The sequence below is a fragment of the Lipotes vexillifer genome, unplaced genomic scaffold (genome assembly GCF_000442215.2).
Source record: "Lipotes vexillifer unplaced genomic scaffold, Lipotes_vexillifer_v1.1 scaffold668, whole genome shotgun sequence".
NCBI classification, from domain to species: Eukaryota; Metazoa; Chordata; class Mammalia; order Artiodactyla; family Lipotidae; genus Lipotes; species Lipotes vexillifer.
In genome coordinates, this window is record NW_006785319.1 from 3,267,205 (window position 1) to 3,283,080 (window position 15,876).

Genomic DNA, 15,876 nt, shown 5'->3' on the forward strand with positions numbered 1-15,876 from the left:
GGACTCTCAACCACGGTGCCACCAGGGAAGCCCCTATTTTTATTTTTTGATGGTCAATTCATTACCATCCTCAGGACAAATAAAATAAGGAGTTTTCATTTAAGTTTGGGGAGTTTGTTGGATTTTGTTTGTGCTATGAGGAAAGGCCAAATATTGAATAATTGGTTACAAACTAAAAATCTACTATGTAGGGCTTCCCTGGTGGCGCAGTGGTTGAGAGTCCGCCTGCCAATGCAGGAGACACGGGTTCGTGCCCCGGTCCGGGAAGATCCCACATGCCGCGGAGCGGCTGGGCCCATGAGCCATGGCCACTGGGCCTGCGTGTCCAGAGCCTGTGCTCCGCAACGGGAGAGGCCACAACAGTGAGAGGCCCATGTACCGCAAAACAAACAAACAAACAAAAACTACTATGTAGACATAGAGAATAAATGGCTCTAAATCCCACAAAATCTTGAATTCTGGGACACACGCATACGTATGTGTGTGTGCATATATGTGTGTACAGAAAGCACAAAAAGTTTGCTGTAAAAATCTGCAGTCTTGTACCATGGGCAGGTCTAGATTCCACAGTTAAGAAATTAATGTAAAAGTTTGTGATACACCATTTTAAAGCAATTATACTCCAATAAAGATGTTTATAAAAAAAGAAAAAGAAAAATTTGTGATAATTCGAGCAGATCCAACAGAAACAAACCTCAAATTGCTCAATAAACCGAAAGCATTTGAGTTTCCCACATATAAAAGAAACCTAGCTAAAAATGGGCCAAACATTAAAAAAATCACAAACCTCACGCAGAAGCAGTCTGCTGTAAGGAAGAGTCAGCATATGAGACCATGTGAAAACTGATACCTCCAGGAGCCGAGCCCCTTAGAGCAGCCAGAGAGGCTATGCAATTAGTATGTCTAAAGTTACTGAAGGACCATAACAGTTAACGTTTATTTAATACTTGATTTGTAAAAGTATAATTAACTGACGTCAATGGAGAGCTTAAATGACTCAGATAGACTTACAGAAATTAACGAGAATTCAGCACAAAACAATGAAGTTATAAAAGGTATGAAAATAGAGTATGGAACTTAAAAGATTTATATACATATACATGGAGAGAGAGAGAGAGCTCTTTTTAATTTTGAGTTTCAGAAGAAAAAGGACTCCAAATTGAGGAAAGACAAAAGTCCTCAGATTTAAAGGGCTCTCTAAGTACAGTATAAATAAATAAAAGACAAATGGAAGTGAAACTGCAGCACATCATGGATCAAGAGAAAACCTAAAAGTAACAAAACAAAGCAAAAAAACAGATCACCTGCAAAGGTATGACAGTTACCATCAGCAACATGCATGATATCTCCAAAGTCCTAATGTTCTGGACCCAGATAAGACATCATTCAAGAGTCAGAGTGCGTAATAAACCTTTTCAGAGAAACAAAGTCGTAGAGCAACAGATCCTTACAGAAAGAATTGAAAGACAAAGAAAACCGAACCAAGAAGGAAGGAATGAGGGGAAGGGAAGTGAGTGCGGAAGGTGGTGAACATGAAGTAAATGAGGGTAAGGATTTTCTTTAAAAAAAAGGGAAGGACAGTTAAAAGGAGGTGCACCTAAAATGCTGGGCACCAAAAATATGAAAAACAGCACAGGGAAAGTAGAGTTAAAACATCATAAGTTTTCAAGAATGGTAGACATCACTTTGGACTTTGATATGTCAATTATGCATGTTAAAAATTTAAAGGATACCATAAAAAATAGAATGTACAAAATCAAAACTTAATAGGGAAAAGAAAGAATAAAGAGAAGTCAGGAAAGAAGCAGGAAAAAGCTGCCAAAAAGAAAAAGGAGTGGCAAAATGAAAACACACAGTAGGTAGTACAAATAAAACCAGATGCATCAGTGTCATATATGGATATGATGGATAGATGAAGCAGTCTGAAGTCAGAACTTTTTATACTGATTTTTTTTAATCAGCTATATGCTAACAGACACAAGTTAGAAACATATGAACCCGGAAAGGTCAAGGACAAACTGATGGAGAGAGATACATTAGGCTTCTCCACGAAATCAGCCAAGCTAAAGGCTGCAGGTGCCGCTGGTGCTCAGGACAGACAGAGGACAAGGACAGGGGCAGGGACTGTCTTGGACACCAGGCTGGGTCATCTGATCAAGGACGTGATGATCAAGTTCCCGGAGGAGATCCCTCTCGTTTCCTTCCTTGACTTCTTCTGGGCCCATTTCTTGAGGATGAGGCACTAAGGGTCGCAGTCTTCCCGAGAAATGAAAGAGGTGACCAAAAACCACCTCCGAGTTACCCTGGGCTGTTGGGAACCACATGGCACATTGGTCAAGATTTGAACACTCATAGGAAGTGGCAGCTGCCATTCCTGTGTCATCACCTGGGCAAGGCATCCCTGACCTCTTGGAGGCAAGACTGCTGGGGAAGCAGCCCTCTCCCTCCTGGCAAGGGGGTTGGGTGCTGCGCCTCTGTGCCTGTGCCTCCCACCCCTCCCCCGGAGTGCAGTGTCCCCGTCCCTCTGCCCAGCTGTTCAGTGGTATGCTGCCAACCTGGGTGACTCAGCTGAAGCTGCCTGATGCCATCTCCAAAGCACGGCTCTCTCACTCTGACTCAGTGTCCCCATTGGGAATCTCCTGATCCTTCAGTATCCACACCTGGTCTCACTGCAGAGCACTCAGGACTCTGCTGTGGCCACCACAGTGGTTTCATACCAGCAAAAACAAAGTGAATTAAACCTAAGGAGAAAAAACTAGCTATACCAAGCAAATGTTAAACAACATAGACTTTTAGACCAAAAAAAAAAATTAGTAGAAAAGAAAAGATTAATAACATAATGATTAGAAAGGAAATTTTCACCAAGAAGATGGAATCCTGGTCCTGCGTACCTCTAAGACATAATTTCAAATTTTTCAAAGCAAAGACTGACAGGTTTACAAAGAGAAACTGACAAATCCAGAGTCTCATAGAAATTTTATACACCCCTCTCAGCAACAAATAACATAAGCAATCAATAAAGTATCTGATAAGAATCGCAAAACATTCCGCTAACAACTCCCAAATAATCCCCTGTGGAGAGCAGACTACATTCTGCCTTACAAAGAGGTTTCCTGGGAGAAAACTAAAAAACCACGGGATTCCACAGGGACCAGCCAATGAGGCCAGTTTCCCTTGTGCCTGAGAAAAAGGCAGGACTAGAAACAACCTAGGGGCTTAGGAAACAACGGTGGAGGGAAAGCCCAGAGCCCAGACTGATGCTGTGAAGAACAGCGACCACAGCACTTCTGAAGGCGGGTATCCAGAGGGTGGCCCAGACTTCAGGGAACGAAACCGCCAGACCCTCAGTGGAGCAGACAGCTCAGGGGAAGGCACTGGGCCTCCAGTTGCCCGATCATGTCTGCTATAAGTTTGATTAGAAAGGCTATACTGGGTGATCCGGATGGTCGGGCCAAGCTCTGCTTGGTCATCTGGGCAGTGCAAACTTTGCAGATCGGACTGAAGGTTCTTCCTGGGAACGAGAGACTTCCACCAGGTGGAGATTTGAGTTCTCAACACACACAGGCCTCCCTCTTTCCTTTCACCCCCAGCCAAACCCCTCGAATGCCTCCCTTTATAGCCAGGAAGAGGCTGATAGGCTGGAGAACAGGCTCTCAAGAGATGCTGAAATAACTAACTCAGCTGGGTTCACTCTGCAGTTAAGCCTCCCCGGGCTGCAGGGAGGTACATACCGCAGGATTTCAGAGGGAAGGTAGGGAGGACTGCGGTTTGGAGGCCCTCCCCCTCTACACACGCACTGTGTGTCTCCAAAGCCGGGTTGCAGGAAATGAGGGCAGAGAGATTAAACAACTGGTTTGGCCAGGGAACTGCACAGTGGAGATGAGAACTCCAGGCTCCCCAAGCCACTGCCGCTGTGTCACGCTGCTGCCTTACTTCCTGTTTTTCCACTCAAGCTAATCATGACATGAAATATTTGAAAACCAGTTACCAGGCTGAAGAATGCAGTATTCAGGTGGTGAAGGGCGTTATTTACAAAGAGCCAGGAGAACGCGGTCTACCCGTGAAACATCCATCCCCTGCATGTAAAAGAGATACGAACTACAGCTATCTGGGTGAATATCCTACTTAGTGTTGCGTTTGGCTGACAGTTTGATCACAGCTAGACCTGTTTGGAGTGAGGGATGCTAAAGCTCTGTTTTTGGTGTTAACTTTGCAACAAAACTCACCACTTAAAATAGCAAGAAATGAATCAGTCCATCAATCAACCAATCCAGAACCTATATGTTTTTGCCCAAGTCTTAAAATATGTATTTATTTATAATTTGAACAGCATGCAGTGGAAATAAGGTGCTTTCTAAGAACTAAAGCATTTTATTCTTCTTGTAAATAGCTAAGCTAGAAGCATTCATTACAGCAAATGGCTTGTTCTGCCATATACTCATTCGTCATGTGTTCTTTTGTGATGTTGGTTCATTTTTTTTTATGCTCTACAGCAGGGATTGGTAAACTTTCTCTGTCAAGGGCCAGATAGAACATACTTTCAGCTTTATGATCCAGGCTCTCCCTGTGCGATGACTCACCTCTGCCTCTATAACAAGAGGGCAGCCCTGGGAGGGAGGTAAGCAAGGGGGAACGCAGCTGGCCTGGGACTTGGCCCCAGGCTACAGGTGCTAGGTTCCTGCTGGGCAGCGAAAACCGGGCTGTGTGGCCAGTAGAGTTCACGGGCGAAATGTCCAGCCTATACTTGGTGCAACTAAACATCCTTCATCTGTGCTCTTCATAACCTAACGTACTTGGATGCCTGTCTCACCAAGGAGAGGATGAGCCTGTTGGATGACAGGAAAGTGCTTCGTGATCGGATATTCTCCCGAACTTCACACCAGAAAACGCGTCCCAGAGGCAAGAGTGTGGGTTTGACTTTATCCCTTCCCCCATGCCCACCCCTTTGGTAACCATGAGTTTGTTTTCTATGTCTGTGAGTCTGTTTCTGTTTTGTAAGTAAGTTCACTTGTATCATTTTTTTTTACATTCCACGGATAAGTGATAACATATGATGTTTGCTTTCTCTGACTGACTTCACTCAGTATGATCATCTCTGGGTCCATCCATGTTGCTGCAAGTGGCATTATTTCAATCTTTTTATGGCTGAGCAATATTCCATTGTATATATGTACCACATCTTCTTTATCCATTCCTCTGTCGATGGACATTTATGTTGATTTACATTCACATTGTTGTACTGAATACAACAGATCTTTAGAATGTTTTCATCTGGCAAGACGAAAACCCTGCCACCATTAAACAATACCCCCTTACCCTCCTCCACCACCATTCTTCCTCTCCTTATGGATTTGACTTATTTAGGTAAGTGGACTCATACAGTATTTGTTTTATTGTGACTGGCTTATTGCAATTTGCATAATGTCCACAAGGTTCATCCTTTTTGCAGCATGTGACAAGGTTTCTTTCTTTTTTAAGGCCAAATAATATTCCTTTGTGTGTAGAGACCATATTTTGTTTATCCATTCTTCTATCCCATTGATCCATCCACGGACACTTAGGTTGCTTTCACCTTTTGGCTATTGTAAATGATGCTGCTATAAACACGGGTGTACGAATATCTCTTCAAGACTGTGCTTTCAATTCTTTTGGGTATATACTCAGAAGCAGAACTGCTGAATTAGATGATCATTCTGTTTTTTGTTCTTGTTTTTTTTTGGTGATCGGGATAGGTAAAGTAATTTTATTACAAATTTCAGGATTTAAAAAGTAATCTGTTACATTTACTAGGATAATCTGGGATGACCTGTCTCAAGCACATGTCCCGTCAGTGACACTGACCTCAGGCATGAAGAGACGCTGTCCCCCGTGAGGGATGCGGTCAGTGGATGAGGCTACGCTGAGTCTCCACGGGCACGTGCTGACCGTGATCATTATGGTTTGTCACGCTGGCATTTGGGCTGTGATGAGCTCAGTGTAAGCTTCAGTTATGGAATTCTGAAAGCCAAGCTAGAGAACCTCAGGGCAGCCTCTCTTTCCTGCTTTTTACTTCAGTGATATTTAGGAGACTTCGTGTACTGAATGAGAGATATGATTCACTGGCCTGTAAGCCCACGTGTGGAAACCGTTGTCACCTGGCAAGAGACCGCCGAGGAGCAGCCTGACTGGGAAGAAGGAATCACGCTAGTCCAGGCCACGGACAGCGACGCCCAGCAAGAGAGACGCTGCCGGCCGGCGAGTCCCCGTCGGCTCAAGGGCGCCCACAGACAAAAGGGCTGGAAGCAACCTCGATAGGCCAGCTAAGCCACCCTCCAGCTTCCAAACGCGGAGACAAACTTGCCCCACGGTCACGAGCAGGGACCCTGGGTCTCTTCCGTCTTGTACGTTTAAAGACTAAAGGCAGCATCTTTACAAGGGAAACTGCGGGAAGCATTGGGAGAGCCCTCTGCACAGGGCCTCGGGGCACCCCGGGGTGAGGCGGCTGAGACCCGGCAGAGCACCTGGGCTGCGGGACTGAGGGTGGGAAGAACAGAGCAGCTGAGAGACCCCAGGCAGGAGTGCGCCAAGCCGAGGGCCCCGCAGCCACGCCCTCGTGCCTGGTGTCTGCCCCCCAGGCCCCCCCCCCCACGGGGACCCTCTCGCTCTGAGACTGTGGCTCTCGTGGAACGACGTTGTCCCCGGGGGACGTTTGGCAACACGGGGAGATAACGTGGGGTGGGGCTGTCACCACTGGGGAGGGCGCTACGGGGCTGGTGGGCGGAGGTTGCGTACCCTACAGGGCACAGGGCACAGGCGCCCAGGCCCGGGGACTCCAATCAGACCACCGTGCGCAGCCTCCAGCTCAAGCCCTAACACGTGGGTCGGCGCCCTGCCCTGCGGACCCAAGTCCTCCTGACCCCGGAATGTCCAAGGGCTGTCCAGCCAGCTCCGGGCCGCTCCAGTGTGGTCGACACGACTAAAACCTTGCGCCTTTTTGTCTTCTCTCTCCGAGAAATCCACTTCCTTCTCAGAGCCACCGCCACCCCAACTGCCACCGCCAGGATGGCAACGGCAGCTGCCCCTCCGCCGAGCGGGAGGGACTTGTCCTCGGGCGGCGGGCCAGCTTTGTCGTGGCCACCGGGCAGGGCCCCGCCCGCGGGCCGCCCGCTGTCCGCCCGCCCGGCGGGGCTGCTGGGGGCTCCACCGGGGGCTTTGCTCCCGTTCGGCAGCTTCGGACGCGGCCGCTCCCAACTCTTCAGCAAGTTCCGCGGACAGAGATGTGGGGCCGGCTGTCTGGCCGGCGGCCCCTCGGGGCCGGGCTCCCCGGCCGCCGCCTCCGCGCCCTCGGGCACCCCCTCCGGCTCCACATGCGCGAGGTCCGAGGTGGAGGACTTGCTCTCGCTCTTCTCTCCGGCCCCGTTGCTGTCCAAGCTCTCGACTGCTGCCAGGACTCGGGACCCGGGGACACCGGTGGGCTCTCGGTGCGCCAGCTCTGGCTGCTGGACAGCGACACGGGGAAGCCCTCGGCCCGCCAGGACGCCGTCGCGGGCGTCGGAGCCTCGGCGGGGCTGGCGAGCGTGGAGCCGCCCCTGGGCTGGACGTGGATGTCGTTGCTGTGCTCCGCGGACTCCAGGTTAAAGGAGGTTAAAGGCAGTGCCCTAGCCACCCTGCTACCTGATGCGCTCGGCGGCGTGGTCCTCCGGGAGAGTCGCACCAAACTGCAGCGATGCGCTGCAAGGCTCCTGAGCTCACCTTGTCAACCCCAAGAGCATCGGTCGTAGCAAAATCGGAGGCACCAACCTCTTATTCCGGCCGCTGGCGTGAACTGCGGTCTCCAGTGTACATTCCCGACGTGCCTGGTACGCCCCTGGCCTGTGTGCTCCCTGCAGCTCTGCTTGCCTGCAGCAGTCCCTTCACTTCTTTTCCTGAACTGTCTGCCGCTGCTGTGCGCCGCGGAGTCCTCACGGGGGTCTGTCTACCAGGCTGAAGAGCTTTAGCATCCGGCTGAGGGGCGTCTGCAAGGCCCCGCGCAGAGGCGCCCTCTGCTCCTGCGACGCCTTCTCCCCAGGTGGGCCAAGCGGTCCTCTGCGGAACTGTCGGGGTTTGTGGGGCTGAAGGCGGACAGAGAGTACTGGGTGAAGCCTGTGCTGGCGAAGGCTTCAGAAATTTCTTCGTCCGGGGATTTTAGCTCTTCAATTTCAGTTTTACCTTTTAATAAAATTTCTTGATCCAGAGATTGTGAGGCCATATCTTGTCGAACCCCTTGGGGTGAGGAAAGATGCTCCCGCAGCTCCTCCTGAGAGAGGACTCCCAAGTAGCCGAGGACGGCACACTTTGTTTCATCGTGAGCCCCCAGAGGCACAGTGGGAGAGGACGCCATGGGGTCGGCTGGCAGAGCTCTGGAACGGTCTGCTTGCAGATGTGTAAAACCTGGCCCAGGCCCCTGCCCCCGAAGAGGTGAAAGACGCAGCGGTGGCAGATAACTGTTTTTAATTTTTTTTTAAGGCGCCACCCTACTGTTTTCCACAGCAGCTGCACCACTTTGTATTCCTACCAGGATGTCGCCACATCCTCCCCAGCACTTGCTGTTTTCTGGGGTTTTGTTTTGTTTTCGTTTTTTGATAGCACCTTTCTAGTGGGTATGAGGTGGTATCCCACTGTGGTTTTGATTTGCTTTTTCCTAATGAATAGTGATGTTGAGCATCTTTCCATGTGCTTGTTGGCAGTAGCACAGATTTTATTTAAGCTCGTTTGTTTGATTATAACTTTTTAACTATTTGGACATACAGCACATGGGCCTCCAACTGAAATCTTGCCTTGAACCCTGCAAACGTTAGGGGCAGACCTGAGTCCAACCCATCCCAAAGCCTTTTACCACCTAGTCAGGTATGGATTGACCCTTGAAAATATTCAGGAGAGCAGGCATTAGACAGAGACAGCTGATTCTATTAAAGAATTTTGTTTTAGCTGAAGAAGAGAAAACTAAGAAGGGTCTACCTTATCCAGCACCTTGTGTAAGGCGTGCAGGTCCCACACCTCCAAGTGCAGTGCCTAAACCAGCAGGTCAGCATCACCTAGGGAGTGGTAGACACACAGATGCTCTAGCCCCACTCCAGGTAGACTAACCATGAGCTGTCCAAGCTCTGACGTTTGAGACGCACTGCTCTGTGTGTTCACGAGGGTACCAGGAAGACTAAAAACAAACAAGTTGAGCAACACCATCAGTGACCTTACTGAGCACTCACTGTGCACCAAGAACTGAACGGATGCTTTTCATGTATTATCATAACATAGGTAAACACTTTACAGAAAACTGAGGCTTAGAAATGTTACTTGCCCCACGTCATGGCTAGTAAGCAGTGGAGCCAGGATTTAAACCCGAGCTGTCTGAAAATAGAATCTGATGAACTTCACATCCTATTTCATCTCGTAAAGGAACCAAAGGATTAAAGGGAACAGATAAATAATGATGGAATAAATAAATGAACCGTCGTAAATGGAAATCTTAAGTTCAGGAGTTAATCACTGCGGGCTGGCGTGGCTTTCCCCCCAGTTCTGAAGCTTCCTCCTAAGTGGAGAACAGAGGGGACCCCTTGTCTGTGGTGGAGCCCAGGCACTTCCGAGGCCCTGGACCTCCAGCGCCCACCCCTCTCCAGAGAGCTCGGGCTCATCAGCGCCCCCTGCAGGAAGGTTCGGAGGCAGGTCAGGCTGCGTGGCCGGTCTGTCCCTGTGGGTTCGGGGTTCCGAAGCCCACTCTTCACAGACAGACCAGCTGATGTTTGGAGCTCCCGCCTGCCTTACTCTTCCTCACATTCCTCTGTCGTTTCAGAACTTGGTCTGAGAAGGGAGGGTGCATTTTTTCAGGCTCCCTCACACTACAGCATGCACCATTTAAATCATTTGTTTATCTTAAATAATATTTTTTATTTGTTGGTACCTGCTTCTGCTCATTTTCAAAAAGGACTTCCCCAACAGAAAAAAGAATTTAAGTTTTGCAGCAAATATAGGTACATATAATATTTATGTTAATATTTATTTTTAATATATGTTTAAATAATACTGATCCTGTAATATTTTATTTTAAATAATAGTTCAAATAAGTCAATGTTTAATGTAACATAAATACTTACGTAATATAATCTGAAGAGTTTCATGAAATTTCAAAATATTAAAGCTCGCTAAACCAGTGACTCAACTGTGTTTCTCCACAAGGCTCTTCCAAGGACGATGCTCAAGAAAGATACCAGCATCTGGTCACAGGGCCAGGCCCCCCGGCTCCCTTCAGCTTAAGGTAAGTTGCCACACATGGTGGTAACTCATCTCTATTCCCATCCACACGAGGAATTTGGGTGCTTTTGAAGATGATGTAGCAGGTACTGCCTGTCATTTTTGTGTGTAAATTACCTATGGAACATGGGCTTGAAGGGCTGATACAAACTGAAAACCAGTTTATTTGGGCTGCACCTGCTTAGCAATCCAGTGATGGGGGAGGCTTGTTCCATGGTCATGACTGCAGTTCTCAGGGTGTCTCAAGTGTATGGAACAGAGGTTCCAGCCCCAGCATTTGACGGTAGGAAGCAAGCAAGCAGTGATGAAGACAGCATTCCAGGCTTTATTTGTTTGCTTACTGACCGTTGAGATGAAAGGGCATGATATAGCTAGTATTTCTTGCAGCTGAAATGAGCACAAGCCAGGTGTCTTTCGACACCTGAAGCACTGGGAGGGTGTCAGTTTGGTTGGAACAGTGGTCATCAAACCCTGATGGTCCCAGAGCCGAGAGCAGAGGTCACACTGCCAATAAGGAAATGTTGAAAGGATCAGTGAGAACACCCTGCATGGCCTTATTTTTCTCCCGGGTGTTACAGAGACGAGAAAGTTGGGTCTGAGAGAATGGAATGTCCTGGTGCCCATGGAGGCTGCGATGTGCTGTGTACCATCAGAGACACAATCTCACTGCAGTCTTGAGATGTCAGGGGAGAAACTTCATGTGATCCTGCTGAGCTTACAGAGTACAGATGGAGAGAAAGACTAAAAGTAAGCAATGAACAGGTAGGGGGAAAGCCTCCAAAGGATCCTTCCTTATAGATAATCAGGTCGGGGGAGCGGGGGCTACCTCTCACTGTAGCTGAATTCCCTGGACACACTTAGTCCCAGACCACTCAGAATGCTCTGGGCCACAGTCTCTTTCAGACAAGCCACCAGCAACGGCTGAGAAAGACAGACTAATCCCCATATTAGCTGGCGTGGAGGTAATGAGCAATCGGCCTGAGGGAGGATGCATCAAATGTAAATGATTTTCGGAATAGCCGTGCCCTGTTCCCTTTCTCCAGCTGCAGGCTGACAGCATCCAGTCAACTTCCAGTCAATGTTCCATCTGTGAACATTGCTTCTGGCAGAGACCTGGCCCCCGGCAACAGTGCTTCCTGCTTACTGAACACCCTGGCACTTCTATCCACCTTGTTTCAGCTTCGTCACACTCTGCAAGGTAGGTTTTATGTCCATTCAAGAAATGGAGACAGTGAGCCCCTGAGAGCTTTGGAAAGCGACGGCAGTCGCAGGAGAAGAGCCCAGGTCGAAGCCCAAGGCTGTTGATGCCAAAGCTCGTGCACCTTCACCTCCTGCTTTGCTGGCTGTCACAGGGCGAGGCTGACTTTGGACAGGACATGTGACCCAGGTGAGTGCCTATCAGCTACCCATTAATCCTTCAAAAGAGAATTTCGGTCTCAAGTTATGAAAATTGTGTGAGGAACACCTGAATAGACCTCGTTTGTGAAATGTATATAACTTGGAGAGAACGAAGACGAAGGAATGGGTTTTCTCGTCTTGAGCAGAATCAGGCCAATAACTTGATTTCCTTCCCAGAGAGTTTCCATCACTTCCCTGGCCCAGAGCAGAGCCATCTCCCACCCTCTGGCCGCAGAAGTGTCCCCAGCTCAGGTCAACCAGCTGCCTTGATAGAACCAGCTCTACTGAGTTTCTGCTGGTCCTCAGTTTCCCCAGAATTTCTGTTCCTAAAGGGCTTTGGGGCAGCAGTATTATCTGAAAGAGGCTGTTGAAACTCCAGTGTTACGGCATTTTGCATAAAATGGAAGCAGCGTGATCGTCTACATCAAAGGAGGGTGGGAGCCCCAGACCTCCCAGCTGGAGGCCTCTGCTCTCACCTCTGCTCCTTTCCTCTGCCCACTGCTCTGTGTCCTCCCTGGGGGCCCCTGTCCCTCTCGTCCAGCTGTTTACGCTCTCAGACTTAAGAAGTCAAAGGAAAATGAGGTCAGAGTTCACGAGCACCTCCAGGCTCCACCGCGGCCCCAGCTCTGGTTTTTTTTCTGGAACACAGATGGCTCAGCCGGTGGTGATGGACAAAACCTCAAGGAAGGGGTCTGTGTTGCCTGTGCGTCTCCTCCCACTCTGCAGGGGGGTCTTAAGTTTCGATCATCGCTGAGCTACATGATTTCATTATCAGACTGTCGTGGACACAGGCTAAGGGCACTCAGACTGTGCTCCCGGCTCCCCCCAGCGGCCCCCTCCTGTCCCCTTCGGCTCGTACACGAGGAGGGGAGAGGCTGGTCCAGAACCCCCTGCACCACCGCCACTGTGGCAGGGCTGAGCCGCCACCTCCTAGCAGCCCTGCAGCCTCGGACAAGCACTGAGCCTCCAGGCCTAGGTGACCCTGGCGTCAGGGGGGGGCATTCATCTCAGAGATGGGAGTTGTGAGGAATCCTGCAAGGTGCTCAGCTCAGCACTGGCTCCATCAGTGACCGTCTCCCGTTTCTCCCAAACTCGGACAAGCACTGAGCCTCCAGGCCTAGGTGACCCTGGCGTCAGGGGGGGGCATTCATCTCAGAGATGGGAGTTGTGAGGAATCCTGCAAGGTGCTCAGCTCAGCACTGGCTCCATCAGTGACCGTCTCCCGTTTCTCCCAAACGGCCCTTTTCGAATGTCTGCTGCCAAGAGGCCCGAGAGTCATGGTGTCCGGATTTAATACACGCTGACACCATCTGGGAAAGGGTTAGAGCCTGAGCTTGCTTCCACAGCTGACCTCTGCCGGGACCCCACAGAGATGCAGGCTCCTGGGGGCCAGCCTCACGCAGACGAACATCTTCAGTTCCGTCCGCATCATTCAGTTCCGTCCACGTTATCCGGCCCCATGCAAGCCCTTCTCTCACCTCCTTGACCCTGAGGTCCCTCTGTGCGAGTGCGAAGTTCTTCATCCTTTGATTAGAGATCATGCTTCATTCGTAAAATTTCCGTTTCTGCGCCCACCCTCTGCCCTCTGCCCCAGCACTGTGAACCCAGATGGCCGTTTCTTTTTTCCTAAAACGAGCCTCATTCCCACTGTTGTAAATGCAGGGCAGGTAGAAGGCTTGGGGCGGGGCTGTGTGCTGAGCATCCTTATCTGAGTGTTCAGACACAGCTGGCAGATCCCTGTTCCCTGTTGCCCCTTCTAAGAGAGAGCAGGGGAGGGTCCTTCTCTCGCCTTGGCCCAGGTAACCCCACTGGCACATAAGCAATGAGCATGACCCCACAGGAACAGAAGCAAGGGGACCAGCCTTGCCTGGTCCTACGAGGAAGCTCGGAAGAGAGGCTGACGATTGTGTGCAGGTGGTACAAGGACGAAAATGCTGTCTCCGTGGAAGATCCCAGATTTTCTCCAGGCCAAGCCTGAAAGTCTCTTTATGAGTGAGTCCATAGTGATCAAAGCAGAGACTAAAGGCGGAAGGAAGCTGAGGCTGGCTCCACGGAGTGAGGGAGTGAGCAGGCAGGGTGGCCCAGGCCGGGGAGGGTGAGGACACAAGCACTGGGCTCCAGTCAGAGGGGCAGACACGCCCATTCCCGGTGAGCGCAGCAATCTGCGTGGGTTCCAGGCCCCTCCTCTCTCTGAACCTCTAGCAGGTCTCCTTGGTAGGGTGCGAAGAATCTCAGTTTCCCCACAAAAGCCAGGGGAGTTGGGGATGGAGGTGAGCAGTTTAAAGACATTCAGGAACCAGAACAACCGGGGGAATATTATGTATTTCTCTGAACAGCTTTTAAAGAGGGTTTCACCTCGTGGTAAAACTGCAGACGCCATCTGGACAGGCAACGAGCCTGAAACGCAGTGGAGGGGATTTGGTTCTGCACCTTCACACGGGGCACAGCTCCTAGTGTCCACTTTTTTGGGGGGGAGGCGGCGGGAGGGCTGTGAAGAAATGCATCCTGCACAGATAAAGGAATGTCCGGCATTAAATAACAGGAGAAAGTGACGATTCTGGAGCCCTTGCAGGTACAGTACAAATTTGGTCACCAGGCCCTGGGGCAGAGCGGCCTCTAATTTTAGCCGCTGCCACTTGTTCCTTCACTGCCCCCCCGACCCCGACCCCTGCCCCAACTTTCCCCACAGTGAAGATTGTAAGGAACAGCTGTTTTGGGTTTAGAAACCCTCTATCCTGCTTATCAGATCTCCTTTGCCATTGGTTAAGACTAATACATGTGATGTCAAGGTTTATCTTTTAATAAAAAGTACATTTAAATTCATTTTTTCTTCCAATTTTAATAAGATCCTTTGAGATGACTTTTGTTCGGTAAAACCACATTGGGAATCACTGATAGAGTGTGTGTTTGTTGACTTCTTTTCTAAATTTCTTCTTCTGGAGAAAGTTTCTTTCAGAGGATCATGGATATAGTTCTGCAATCCCTCATCCGCAATTCGAAAACCCAAACAGCTCTGAAAACAGGAAGTGTTTGGTAACACAGTTGGCAGCAAAGCCTGACCTGACCTGAATGCTTTCAAAGTCAAAACCTGACCTGAGTTGCATGAGCCTATTTTAGTTTATCCCACAAGTGGTGTAAATGTAAATACGCTTTTCTGGAGGAACATTAAGGTGCTTTATTCCACGGTGTTGCCCTGGACCCCATTTTTACATATGCTAAATGGTATATTACTGTCCTGAAATCTGAAAGAAATCTGAATTCTGAAACACGTCTGGCCTCACGAGTTTCAGATTAGGAATTGTGGTTCTGTAGATATTTGTTAAATAAATGACCGAACAAACGTCCTAAGGGCTTCACGAGGGCATGTTTATCCTGCTCACCCAGGCCAGCCCTGCAGCGATGGCTCTAGCGGTTCTGTCACCTCATCAGACCTGCATCTGTGGGCCTGAGGTGCCCACAGCTTCCTCTGTTTCCTTTGTGGTGTGAGGTGATGAGTGGAGGTTTCACCACATCACCTGCTCAACCGCGTGCCCCTCCCTTCAACCACCAAATACGTGTTAAGCGTCGCCACCGTGCGCTGTGTGAGCACAGAAAGGCAAAGAATGAGACCCAGGCTCTGACCTCTAACGACTCCTGTTCATGCAGAGAACAGATCGGTGGTTGCCAGAGGTTGGGAGGGGCATGGGCAGTGCAGAAGTGGGTGAAGGGGGTCAAAAGGGACACACTTGCAGTTATACAGTAACTAAGTCCTGGCAAGTACAGCATGTGACTACAGTTAATAATACTGTGTTGCATATTTGAGAGTTGCTGAGAGAGTAGACTGTAAAAGTTCTCATCACAAGAAAAAAAATATTATAACTATGGATGCTGATGGATGATAACTTACTGTGGTGACCATTTAGCAATATATACAAATAGCAAATCACTGTGTCATACACCTGAAACTAATGTTATATGTCAATTATACCTCAATAAAAATAAAATTTTAAAAGAAACTAAAAACCATGAATAAAATAAAAATAACTCCTATTTGTAATATTAATGTGATGAAAGCAGAATGTTAGAAATCTAAACTATCTTCTCTTGTATAAAATGGTCATTCCTTCGTTCCAGCACACATTTATTAAATTCTCCACTCGGCCAGGCACAAAAAGAGGACAGACCTTGTTGGGGCACTAAGTCTAGTGGGAGCCTGATGCCCGAGGAGCATTT

General features: G+C 49.2%; 1 protein-coding gene across 1 annotated transcript; it reads right to left on the bottom strand.

Moving 5' to 3' along the window:
* Positions 1-7,623: 7,623 nt before the first annotated feature.
* On the bottom strand, positions 7,624-8,359 carry LOC103072305 (bcl-2-like protein 13). Its single transcript, XM_007457369.1, has 2 exons — positions 8,132-8,359; positions 7,624-7,779 (listed from the first exon to the last, which is right to left on the bottom strand). Exons 1-2 carry the CDS (start codon positions 8,357-8,359, stop codon positions 7,624-7,626), a joined length of 384 nt encoding a protein of 127 aa, XP_007457431.1.
* Positions 8,360-15,876: the final 7,517 nt, after the last annotated feature.